General features: G+C 48.6%; 1 protein-coding gene across 4 annotated transcripts in view; it reads left to right on the plus strand.

Moving 5' to 3' along the window:
• Positions 1–12,488, plus strand: part of NTRK3 (neurotrophic receptor tyrosine kinase 3) — a 351,764-nt gene that overhangs the window by 286,451 nt on the left and 52,825 nt on the right. For all 4 annotated transcript variants that reach the window (XM_073226998.1, XM_073226999.1, XM_073227000.1 and 1 more), the window contains 2 exons: positions 1,827–1,999; positions 5,023–5,266. In XM_073226998.1, coding sequence (XP_073083099.1) covers positions 1,827–1,999; positions 5,023–5,266 — 417 coding nt within the window. The remainder of the gene's footprint in view (positions 1–1,826; positions 2,000–5,022; positions 5,267–12,488) is intronic.

A 12,488-nucleotide genomic window follows, 5' to 3' on the forward strand; every position in this document is an offset into this window, starting at 1 on the left:
TTCGGCAAACGGCTTGCCCATTTTGGGACTCAGTTTTTCTCACCTGTAAAATGGGAAAGCTACATTAGATAGCTTCCAACATTTTTGTCAATGGTAGACTCCTGTCTTCAAACACTGTTTTGGTGAAACCTTCGAATTTGGTAAAGAACGAAAGGTGGAGTCAGGCTGGATCCCTGGATGAGGGACCAAGACTCTAGAAGCACTGCATTGAACTTTGACACCCAAGAGATTGCTGAGGTCCAGTTTAACTTTAAGCTTTTGTCATTTAAGGTGTGCATGTGTGCTGATTCCTGGGCAGGGCTGCCTCAGTTTCTCCAACTCCAGAAATGGGCAGATGGAGGCAGATGATAGCTAGGGCCCTTTTGTGTTAAGAGTCCATCATGTCTAATGTATGCTAATGACTGATAGAGGTTTGACGGGCCTCCTAGAAACAGTTTTTGCATCTTCACATTCCTGCAGCCCTGTAAGCGAGGCAGCCCTGTGGATTTCAGCGGATGGGGGTTGCTGGGGCAAGAGAAAGATCTCCAGCTAGAGAAATGCAGCCCGATCTAGGCGAGGTCAGTCTGCTTAAATAACCAGAAAAGGCCACATGCCTGTGAGGATGTGAACCAATTTCCCATCAGTCTAGATTTGCACAAACCTGGAAACGGTGTGCAAACGTCCCTCTCTCTCCTTCAATCCCTGGTATCGTGTCTATAGACGTAGCTAAGCTGGGTTAGTGGAGCAGGTTGGTGTTTGGCCCCACTTGCCTTCTGACCTCGTGGGGAGGGTGGGAAGGCTGGCGATAGGTCTGCACACACCTGTGCAGGCTGTGCCTCCTGCAGAAATGGGCCGGCCCCCCACAGTCCATCCTCGTTCATGGCCAGCATCGCCATATCCCCGTGGCAGTGCCCCATCCAACATCCCTCGCATGTACTCAGTCTTCTGCTTTGGTCTCACCGTCCTCTTCTGCTGCAGGAAAACCATATTCACAACCGACGGCCTCCTAACTGTTGCTCTTCCATTTATCTTCATGGCACAAGTGGCCCGGTCTGGTGGTTCCGCCTCATACCAGGTCTTCCACTCCCACAGGGGCTGAGCTGTGGCATTTTAGTGGCCACCAGACACCCACGTTTTCCATCCTGCTCTTGGGCTTTGCAGGATGCTAAGGCTTCTGCCCACGAGCTGCCGCTTCCACGGCTGCTGTCCTGCCTACCCCCTGCACTCCCTTGAACCCCCAACTCACAGGACGCAGGTGCCTTCCAGAAGCCAAAGCATTTGCATTTCTCTGCAAAGATACTACACTCCTTCACAGTCTAAAATCAAAGAAGAGAAAGGGGCAGGAGATGTTTTTATGTCATCTGCCTGATTTCTGGTAGGGTATGGGCTGAGGCTAACACAGAAGTTAAAGCACGTGGGCAGTGGTTTTCCCACTCTTTCTTGCAGCTGAGGGACCATTTCTTCAAGGAAACCTTAGGGGAGGGGGCCTTTGTGAGGCCTCCCACCTCTCCACTCCCTTTCCCTGGCCGTTTTCACTGATCTCCCAGGAAGCCCAGGGCTCTGAGATGAACATGATTTGAATCTCTGGCCGGTAGTCAGGACGTGAGCGTCAGAAGGTCAGTTTCTGCTTCCTCAGGGATGAAAATGTCAAAGTAGGAAAGAGTCAGGCTTGGCTGTTGTGATGTAGCCTCATGGTCTTTAAACCCTGATTCAAATCTTATTTGTTGGGAACCAGCAGTATCTTCCTTATGGCACCAGGTTTCTTCCCCTGGAGAACAGAAATGGACAGAAAATGGACAGCCATCTGCCTTCTGGTTGGTAAGAACCACGTCCCGCCCTGTCTCCAGGCCCTGAAGGATCCCACCCTGGCTGCCCGGAAGGACTTCCAGAGGGAGGCTGAGCTGCTCACCAACCTGCAGCACGAGCACATTGTCAAGTTCTATGGCGTGTGTGGCGACGGAGACCCCCTCATCATGGTGTTTGAGTACATGAAGCATGGGGACCTGAACAAGTTCCTCAGGTAAGTGAAGACTGCGGTCCCCCCTGTTCCCCAGCCCCACCGAACCCCTGGGGGTCTCGCTGGAGCCAGAAGGCACACTGTCCCTGGGAACACATCAGCCTGGGGACGGAGGACGAGAAGCAACCTTTTGTTCTTCTGCATCGTCTCCTGAGCAGCTGGATTCAGGGCTTCGCCCCTGATTTCTCGGGGGAATGAGCTGAGGATGCTGTGACAGCAACCTGTGCCCTTCCTCCTGAACAAGGGGGATGGGGAAGAAGAGGGGGTATGCGATGGGTCCAAGGAGGGGGCCCAGTGGACCTGCCCACCCCCAACTGCCCCCTCCCACTGCACGGCCGTGGCGTCCTGTGCACGGCAAGCAGCTTTCCCATTTCATGCCCAGTGTTTCTCAGTGTTACAAGGTGAGGCTAACACCCTACATGCCTCGTGGAAACCTTCTTGCCACGGACTTTCTGTGGATGATAAGAAGGCACAATGTTCCAAGCTTATCAGAGGATAGTGATAGCTGAAAAAAAAAAAAGAGCAGATTTTCCTCAGATAAATTTAGAACCATGCTGTCCAGTACGGTAGCCACATATGGATATTGGAATTTAAATTTACATTACTTAAAGTTAAGTAAAATTTAAAAATTGAGTTTCTTGATCATGCCAGCTACATTTCAAGCACTCACAAGTACACACTATACCCCGTGGCTACCGTACCGGCTGTGCCGTAGAGATTATTTTCATTGACAGAAAATTCTACTGGATACCGCTGTCCTGGAAAGATTGCATCTGTTGCAAGAAGGGATTCCCCAGGCCTGGAGCAAGGTTGTCTGGATTTTGAGATGTCCTTGATGTTCCAGTAAGAGACTGAAACTCCAGCCAGAAGTCCTGGATGGAGTTGTGGGGGGCCTACCAGAGAAGACAGCATCTTGCCATCGAGCAGGGTTAGCACATCTCTGCCTCCCACATCTCCCACCTCCAAGTAGTGCCATGAAGTCAGGGGGGCCGCCATGTGCCAGGGTTCAGAGTCTAGGGTCCCAGGAAGCTGTTTAGAGTGATCAGGCCCTCTACACTTAAAATGTGGTCTTTCCTGCCTTCTGCATCCCCTTGTATTCCATGGCTGAGAACAAGATCTTCAGAATTCAAATGTAGGCTGTTAACACTCCAGCACATTCACCTAAAATTGATGAGCATTTCCTTGAAGTGGGACACCCAACTGGGTGCTGTGCTTTTGAGGAGGAAATGGAAAGGGTTGGTAGCAGATAATGACCTCTGCTTTTGAGCTAGGTTTCCAAAAATGGCCCTAAAGGAATTGAAAGTATCTCTAGGAAGTTCTAAAATTTCTGAACTCTGCTCCCCAGTGACATTTATTCCTTTCCTAGAAAACTCAGTGCTTATCACAAGACAGATTCAGACTCACATTCTGAATTTGTCGGGTCGTAGTGACACAACCTGGGGCAAGTTCTTAAACATTAACTCTCTCCTTAGATAATAAGACTATTAATAACTGCTTCACAGCTTTGATGTTATGCATATTAAATCACTGTATTTGTATAATACCTGGACGAGTTTTCCACGTAGTTAGGTGTTCAGTCAACGGTAGGGAGCTACTACCATTAAAATTATTGTATTGGAACTGTGAACCAGATCGTTTTAAATACAGGCACTGCCTTTTCTCAGTATTCAGGATCTTTCTCTCCCTGTCATCCATTCCCCTGGGCCGTTCTGTATTTTCTACTAGGGCTTCTCTGTGGATTCAGCAGTGCCTTCAGCCCCAGTGGCCACCATCTGGGTGCCTCTCTGTGCCACTGTCATGCCCAGTATAAAGGAAGAGGCAGAGGCAGGGAGAAGATCCTTCCTCCTGTCATATCTCCTGGCTGGTGGTTTTTCGGGGCGGGCTCCAGGTATTCTGGTCCACGGGGGTGCAGGTTTGCCCGCTGATCCCCCTTCCCTGTGAGCTGATGAGTAGCTCTGTCAGAGGGCTGAGGGACACAGAGCCCACAGGAGATAATAAAATGAACGTGTTCACATTTAATGGTGCCTTTCAGTGGAAATTGAAGACGCAGTAAAACAGGCCGAGGCCTCGCTGTACCCCATGGCTGCTTGGCGCACACTGTCATAAACAAGGGCCCTGGGTGTGGTTACAACTCACTGGGCTTTCGGAAGAAAAGAGTGAATTCTAAAAGTGACTGGTATGACAGGACGAGGTGGTTGGATAACAAATCCAGGCCCTTGATTTGGGTTGGAGTGGGTGCTAGCCTCCCCAGGCCCCTGCTTCCCCGTTACTGGATTTCTCCATCTGGCCCTGCCACCAACAGAAGATACGCAGCCCTTGGCAGTATGACGGAGAGGCTGGGGGTGGGACTGCAGAGTCTTGCTGTCCAGAGATGCGTCAGTGATGTCAGAACAGGCAGCGTGCTGGAAATGCAAATGACTGAGTCCCATCTACCAATCAGACTCCTGGGGGCGGGGCCAGGAACCTACTTAACAAGCCCTCTTGATGCTCCTTAGAGTAAAATGCTCTCCTCTAAAGCCAGTGGCTGGTTTCAGTCTGCTTTCTGGTGACTCATATGGCCACTCTGGGACTTCTGTGACCTTGGCCAGGTGATTGGATCATTTTGTAAACGTTTCCTCATCTTAAAATTGGGGTGGGAGGATTAAGTGAATCAATATATTTAAGATCCTGAGAGCAGTGCTTGGGATATGGTACGGGCTCCGTAAGAGTTAGTTGTTTCATGAATTATTCTACAATAGACATCTAGAATTTGGGAAACCCCTGGATAGCGGTAAAATATTTAAAGGCGTAGGTTTATTCCCTGATCCCATGTCTACACCATCTTCGTTGGGAATCTGATTGTAGTGTTTTACCCATATCCACACTCATACTATAATTTTGGGTAGTAGAAATGGGCCATAGGAGGCTGAGAAGGGAGATTTCATCGGTGTCTGTGACTCTGTGATGCGTTCCACAGAAGAAGAACGCTGCTCCCACTGATGTCCTGAATTCTCTGCCCCCACCCCTTCTCCCCTCACCCTTCACAGGGCCCATGGGCCAGATGCTATGATTCTCGTGGACGGGCAGCCACGCCAGGCGAAAGGCGAGCTGGGGCTCTCCCAGATGCTCCACATCGCCAGTCAGATTGCCTCGGGCATGGTGTACCTGGCATCCCAGCACTTCGTGCACCGGGACCTGGCCACCAGGAACTGCCTGGTTGGAGCCAATCTGCTGGTGAAGATCGGAGACTTCGGCATGTCCAGAGATGTCTATAGCACTGATTACTACAGGGTAAGGTGGCTTTTCCTGCTGCAGGACTCAGCGGCCGAGCTAGCACCTTGCTTACGTGTCTGTGTCATGTCCATTAGCCCTGTCACTCTGGATCACGCACAAGCACACCCACACCCAGGTTTTTCTGTGGCCACTCCTGTACTTTGACTTACCTGTTTATTATTCTCTCGATAGTTCACTCCTTCCTTCCTCCTGGACATTTAACTTAACCATATCCTTACACTGCACTGACATGTGCCTTGTGTTCTCACTTGCATTAATACTCATTCTCCATGCAAACGGACTCATATATATATGTGTGCACCCAAGGGCACACATAGACAAGCTCAGCTTGGTTCTACATTTTAACATCTTCCAACTCAGTCCCACCCACACCACTTTTTATTCTCTGAAGTCACCTGGGGACCATGTAGGCTTATCTTGTCTTTAAAGGTGGATCTTGATAAGAAGGTAGAACCCAAAGTAAAAGGGCAAAATGTCCAATTACTGTATTGCTCACCAGAACTATCCCAATGATTCAGGAAAGATGAAGCAAGAGAGGATGTTCTGTTGCCAGCTCTGGAGGGAGGTGCAGGTTGGCCTTAGAAAAAGCCTTCTGATCGCGAGAGGGGACGTCACCTTCAGTTTCACTTCCACACAGTTGTCTACTTTTTTCATTAACAGGTATCTTATTTTGCACCCAGAATTATTTTTTCCTTAGTCTTTGGGAATCTTCTCACCATGGATCACTGAGTAGTTCTGACAGTCTTATTATTGCCAGGGAAAGGACCAGTGGGTATTTATCCCCAAAAGGGGATATATAGGTACATCCTGAGATACAGAGATGGGATAATTTCTGCAAACTGATGGGGAGGCAGATGTCTGAAAAAGATGGGAGATTAACTTTGGGTACCTTAAATGTGTGAGGCATTTGGATAGGGGGTATAAAGAGAGGGTGGGGTGGTGCCTTGGAGGTCGAGAGGCATGGTAGCTGTTTGTCTCATCTTTGTAGGGAATGAATGGTCATAATGTGGGTTAGGATCCAGGTGTGACTGTCCTGTTAGCCCGAGCTTGGTGGACCAGGAGGCGGGGCATTTGGAGCTGACATCTACAGATCGGTCATATCTGGGTGATCCTGATGGCTCTGCCTGATGACATGACCCAGACTTTAAAACTGGTCCCTCAAGGCACTTCACTTTAGCCATGGCCTGAAGAAAAGTGGCATGTTTGAGAATGGCCCTTTGTAATTTTCTCATAGTGGTACAACTCAAGGACGACAGATGATAGACCATCATGAGAGGGTAAGAAGCCAAGTAGACCAAACAGTGGGGAAGGTAGAATGTCTCCAGCAAACTGGGCAGTTTCTTGAACCACCCAAGCTGTCCAAGACCCCCAGATATGGAGAAGGGAGCGCAATGCAGCTGTAGCCACAGACGGATGGCCAGGGCAGACCTGCCAGGAAATATCAAAATGAAGTCTCTCTTTAGCATCCAGACCAATTTTTTTCAGTCATTTCCAAGAAAGGCAGTGGTGTGGTTACTAAGGGCCCATGGATCATAGATTTCTTGAGTCTAGCTGGAACCAGCACTGTTTAATTGCCTTTGCACTCTTGTGACCTGTCTGGCTGAGCTCAAATTTATGTTGGTGTTGATAAAAGCAGGAGGTGCATCTTGTTTGTTCCATGCGAGGATGTTTAAATATACCAATCTGGCCTCTCCTGGCTTCACCAGGGTCTGACCAGACTGTGCGCAAACTCAGTTTTCAAACTTTCTTCAGGGAGTGCACTTAGGATTTCTTAATGCTGATTTAAAAGATAAAAAAACAAAAACTATCACATCTCCAAGTGATACTGCGGTGTTCTTGCTGTAACGACTGTGAACTGTTGCTCTGGACTCCTGGAGAGCTGTAAGGAGTAAATCCATCTCATGTGCGTGGGCTCTGGGGCAGATTGGAATTTAAGGAAAGGAGAGTGAGGTGGGAAAACATCCACATTCCAGGTAACCTGCAGTTCCTTTTTTATGAGTTCTATACCAGGTGTAAGCTGAGGCCATCTGACTTGAAACATATGTCTTTGGTCCCAAGGAAGCATGAATTTAAGAAAGGATGGCTATTGCAATAAAAACACCATTGTGCACCATGGTGCCCATTGGAGAACTGCGTTTCCCACCGATGGTGGGTAGGCATCATACTCTCCATATTCAAAGAGTAGCTTGTGTCATATCTTTATGTTCAGTTGCTCACAGCGTCCTAATGTATACACAACTCCCCCCGCCCCTCACCTTCTGCAAGACAAAAGACAGAAGTAAATTTGCCAGAGGTCACATCAGTAATGAACCCTAAAGTCTTGTTTTCTGTATTGGAAGACATCAGGGTAACAAGGGAATTCTGTATTTGGATGTAATCTTGTTCACATCCTAACACCACCATTAGCAACCATGGGACCTTGATACATTTTTCCTAATGTTTACTGAACTTCCCCATTTTAAAATTGAGGGCAAATATAGTCTCTCAATAGAGTTATTTTGATGTTAAGCAAGTTAATTTGTGTAAAGAGCCTAGAATACAGCTTTTACAGACAAACTATTGTTTATATTGTCCTCCTTAGTTCTGGTCACACCCAAGGCAGGAGAATCCCCCGAATAATCTTATTTCCAGATGCAATTCTTGGGTCACAGATAGGGATTTCCTAACCACTGGGAAATACACTGGAATCGGGCAGCTGCCCCCAAAACAGCAGGGCCTTTAAACTGACCACCTCTGGAAAATCTCCTTCCCAAGGTTTGAACTTAGATAGGAATACTGGGTCATCAGTACTTGCCAGTTGTGGTCAGTGTTTATATAGTCCTGCTCTCAAATCTTAGAGTGGAGTGCAAGTGATTTGTGAACGATTTTTTTGTTTGGGGCACTGGCTGAGGCTCAGGAGAAGTGAGTGATTTCTTAGACAGGAAGAGCACTGGAGGATTCTCCCTGCAAGCTGACACCAAAACGGGGGCATTTGCACCTCTCTGCTGTTGTAGGTTACTGAGGTCTGCTGGGCTTGGGAGTTTGCTGGTTCCTGGTACCTAACACAGCCCAATGCAGATAATTCAGGCACACATGCATGCGTGTGTGTGTCTGTGTGTGTGTGTCTGCACTCCCCTGCTTGATGCAGATTCCAGGGCGTGTCTACAAGAGCCAGGGGAGAGGCAGAGATAAACTCCTCCTTATATGCCTTCTTTTTCATTTTTCATTTCTTAAAGAGGTGCCATCTGCCTCCTGCATAAGTGATATGCAAATGATCTGCAAAGGTGAACTGCCTAATTTCCTGTTACACATTTAGATAAAGAAAACAAACATCTCGGCAGCTGAGTGCCACAGTGGTTCGTTCTCTGTTCTCAAGAGAGATGACAGATACCTTCTCCCCCTCTGGGTCACTGACTCCACGCTTCTGAGATCACCTTCACACTGGCTTTGACAAGTGGGGCTTTTGGTGCCATCATGCCGTTCCCAGAACATCAGACAACACTAAGGGATTAGAGGGGAAACCTGGAATTAAAGTGTTGAGACCCAAAAGAGGAAGAGGTTGAGATTCCAGAATAAAATAGAAATGTTTTCAGATCTTTCATTTGGAGGGAAGGTGATGTGCTCAGACACAGGAAGGATGGGATTGCAGAAGGGTCAGTGTTCCGATCCTATTGATCCGGGGCCAGGGGTGTGTCTCCCTGTTTTCACTGTTCTCTTTGTGCCTAGCACAGTGCCTAGGACTTGGTGGACACCCAATAAAAGTATGAATGAATGAAGTCATAATGGGAATTGGGAGTTAGGCAGGAAGTGGATTAGGGCAAGCCACGAAGAACCTGGCAGGCAAACACATGCCCACCTAGGAGAGGTGAGTCTTTGGAGATGATGTGGAACTCCATTATCTAAGTAAGTAGAAGCACTGCCTGGAGACAATGTCTAGAGGGGGCAGTTGAGTGGTGGTCTGATTCAGGGATGACTCACTTAAAGTCAGAGTGGAGTCTTGGTGGGGATGGAGTCCAAGGGATGCGAAGGCAAGGATGCCATGATCCAGGCGACACACCTACGGGGGACCTAAGGCAGTGTGGAAGCTGATGGCGAGGCCCTAGGTTCTACGCTGGAGATTGTGGGTCAGGGTGCCTGGAACCCCCTGACAAGGATGACAGTAGTAACCCTAGGATGTGGGAATAATTTAGAACAAGCTGATCTGACTGGCAGTATATTTGATTTTATGGATGTCATGCAACTTCGTGGCAGTGGTGAAAAGACAAACTCTGTTACCTACACTGCCTGGGTTTGAATACCAGCTCCTAAAATTAGTGGCTGTGTGGCCTTGGGCAAGTTATTTAGCCTTTCTGTGCCTCCAACTGTAAAATGGGGTTCATAGCCCCTATCATATGCATTTGCTGTAAGGATGAAGAGTTAATAAATATAAGGCTCTTAAGATAATGAATGCTCGATAAGCATTAATTACTGTTAATTTTACTGAAGCTAAAATACAGATGTCTTCCCCAATTCCAAAATGGGCATTCTGAAGAATGCTTACTAAGCCAACTGCTATAGCAAGTAGATGCAAAATCTGTAACGTTTCCAACACAGATAGGTCACAGAGCGGTGTGAACAGGGGCACTTGGAGGAGAAGCCTTCCTCCACGTGGTCACATGGCTGACGGAGCTCTACCCTCTTCTTTGTGTGGCGCCCATGGTCACTGTAGCCATCCATCCTCATTCCGGCCAGCTGGGAGGGGAAATGGACATGCAAGCGTACATGTGGGTAATGGGCCAGGTCTGGAGGGGGGCCTGGCTCTTCCCCTCATGCTAAGAACCCAGCCACGTGTGTGATTTCACTGCTTGTGAGGAAGGCTGAGAAATGGAGTGTCCCCAGGCAGAAGAGAAGAAACTGGATCATAATGAGCAGCTGGCAGCCTCTGCCATAGTATGGGGGAAGAAAAATTGCTCTCTTTCCACCATTCTATTCCAATGGTGTATCATCCCATGGCTGGTGATTTATCAGGAAGTTAGGACAAGATATCCTTACTTTCTACAGCTACCCCACCCCGATCATGGAGCTGGTTATCCTGAGATGCCCCTTCTGTCTCCTGCTTGCAAGCTCTGAGTGTCACGTTGCATTTGTAAGCCATGGGGGAGCTTGGCCCCACCTGCCATCCTGCTGCTTTGGTTCATCCCCCTGGAAAGCGAAATGGGCATCCCCACCAGGAAACACCTGCAGTGGGTTGGCGGGGGAAGGGGAGGGGCTCTAAATCAAAGGGCATCTAAGATAATAGAAAAGAAAATACATCCAGGCAAAAAACAGGGAAGATATACACACTGGAGAAGCTTCTAATCTTAATCCATGGTGGTAGAGGAGGTCTCTAGAACATATTCCAAATTCTAGCTGACGATGCTCAGGGCTCTTTGAAGCAGGGTTGTGATCTTGACTAAAAGCGCAGGTTCTCAGCCAGTAGGGGGTCCTAGGGTGGGCCTCAGGAACTCTAAGACTTCCTGAAATTGTATGAGCGATGTTTCATGTTGGGTATTTTGATGTGGTTTGGATTTTGGAGGGCGGAGAGCTTTCAAGAGAATCCCAAAGATATCTAGAGCCCATGGACTTACTGGAAACAGGTGTCCTTGCATGTAAGTCCTGAGAGAATAAGACAAGAGATCCAGGGACTCAGAGCTGAGGAGGGACCCCTCTGATTAAATCAGGACCTGAGGTTAAACCAGGACTGAGACGTGATCACATGGTCTCTAAGGCTCCTCCCCATTTTATGACCAGCAGGTGATGGCTGAGTCACCTGACCTGAGAGCCTGGGGCTCCTCAAAGTCTTATTGACTGATTAATTAGTCCTCAAGTGGGGAGAGGCCCTTTGATGGAAGTCAAGTGGTCGGCAGAGCGTTGAGGAGAGCCAGTGCCTTTGGGAGACAGCGATGGCAGTGTAAACCAACTGACTTTTAGGACCATGGGGTGCTGCCAACAGCCCCTCCTCTTTCTTGGGGTTTTGGGAGGCCCACCCAGTGACTGGCATCCCTCTTCCCAGCTCCAATTCTGAGTTCTGAGCCACCGAGACAAGAGAAGGCTGGCAGGTGGGGAGCATAACGTGCACCTGAGCAGTTCAGATGACAGCTTCCCTGTACAGCAGCCCTGAGTTTCCTCGCACTCACTCCTGGAACTAGACTTCCCAGCCCAGGCACGGCAGCCTGGGGACAGCCCAAGCTTTGCCCTGCTAGGGTGGGATGCTTGCTGCTCATTTCTGCCCTCTGCGGGCAGGCAGATAGATGCCCACCAGAAGGGGGAAGACAGGTGGCTGAATGGGGCCCCACCAATCAGCGTTGTTCCCCCCCGGGGAGTAGGATTCCGGCAGGAGAGCTCTTTGAATTGTTACTCCACTAGGTGTCCCTCCAGGTGGAGGCCTGGAACAGTGCAAGGAAGGCGGGTCCCTGAGAACTCCCTTTGTCCCCGTGCAGGCCCGTGGCTGCCAGCCACCCACAGAGTCTTCAGTTCCTTCCTTTGAGGCCTGGCTGAACTGCCCAAGAAAGGAAGAACAGCTGGGCACACTGGTCCTTGAGGGATGCTGACTGTTTAGAGAGGGCTTAGCCAGACTCATCCTGTGGTTTCAGCCAGTAGACGGACGTCTGGTGTAGAAAGCGGAGTAGACTAAGCACTATGGCAGGAAAAGTGGTCTGGCTTGCAGAAGGTAGCCGTGTCATGCAGCTGCCCAGTAGCCAGAGCCCACTTACTGGTCCTGGTTATTCCCTTGCTATTTTTGGAATATCCTAATAATTTGTTATCCATATCCCTGTTTATCTGGAGGAGAACAATGGGGGAAGGTTTGTATTCCATTCCTGTGGAACTTGATTTTCCCATTTCTTATTTTTTATAAATACATTTTTATTTTGTAGTAATTTTAGATTTAAGGAAAAGTTGTGAAGATAGTATAGGATGTTCCCATGTACCCTTACCCAGTTTTCCCTACTGTTGACCATGGTGCATTTGTCAAAACTAAAAAAATAATGTTGGTGCAAATTTCTAATTAAACTGCAGACTTTGGATTTTATCAGGTTTTCTACTAATATCCTTTTATTTCTTTGCCCCCCAAATCCACCCCAGGATACCACATGGCATTTTACTGTATTGTTTTTGAAGGGCAGTGGGACGTGTATGGTTGAAGCAGGGGTGAGGGGAGCCATCGCTCCATGGTATAGTCCCCTCTTTGGTCTCCAGTGCCCCAGAGAAACCCTTGATCTGC

Source organism: Manis javanica, chromosome 18 (assembly GCF_040802235.1).
Source record: "Manis javanica isolate MJ-LG chromosome 18, MJ_LKY, whole genome shotgun sequence".
NCBI classification, from domain to species: Eukaryota; Metazoa; Chordata; class Mammalia; order Pholidota; family Manidae; genus Manis; species Manis javanica.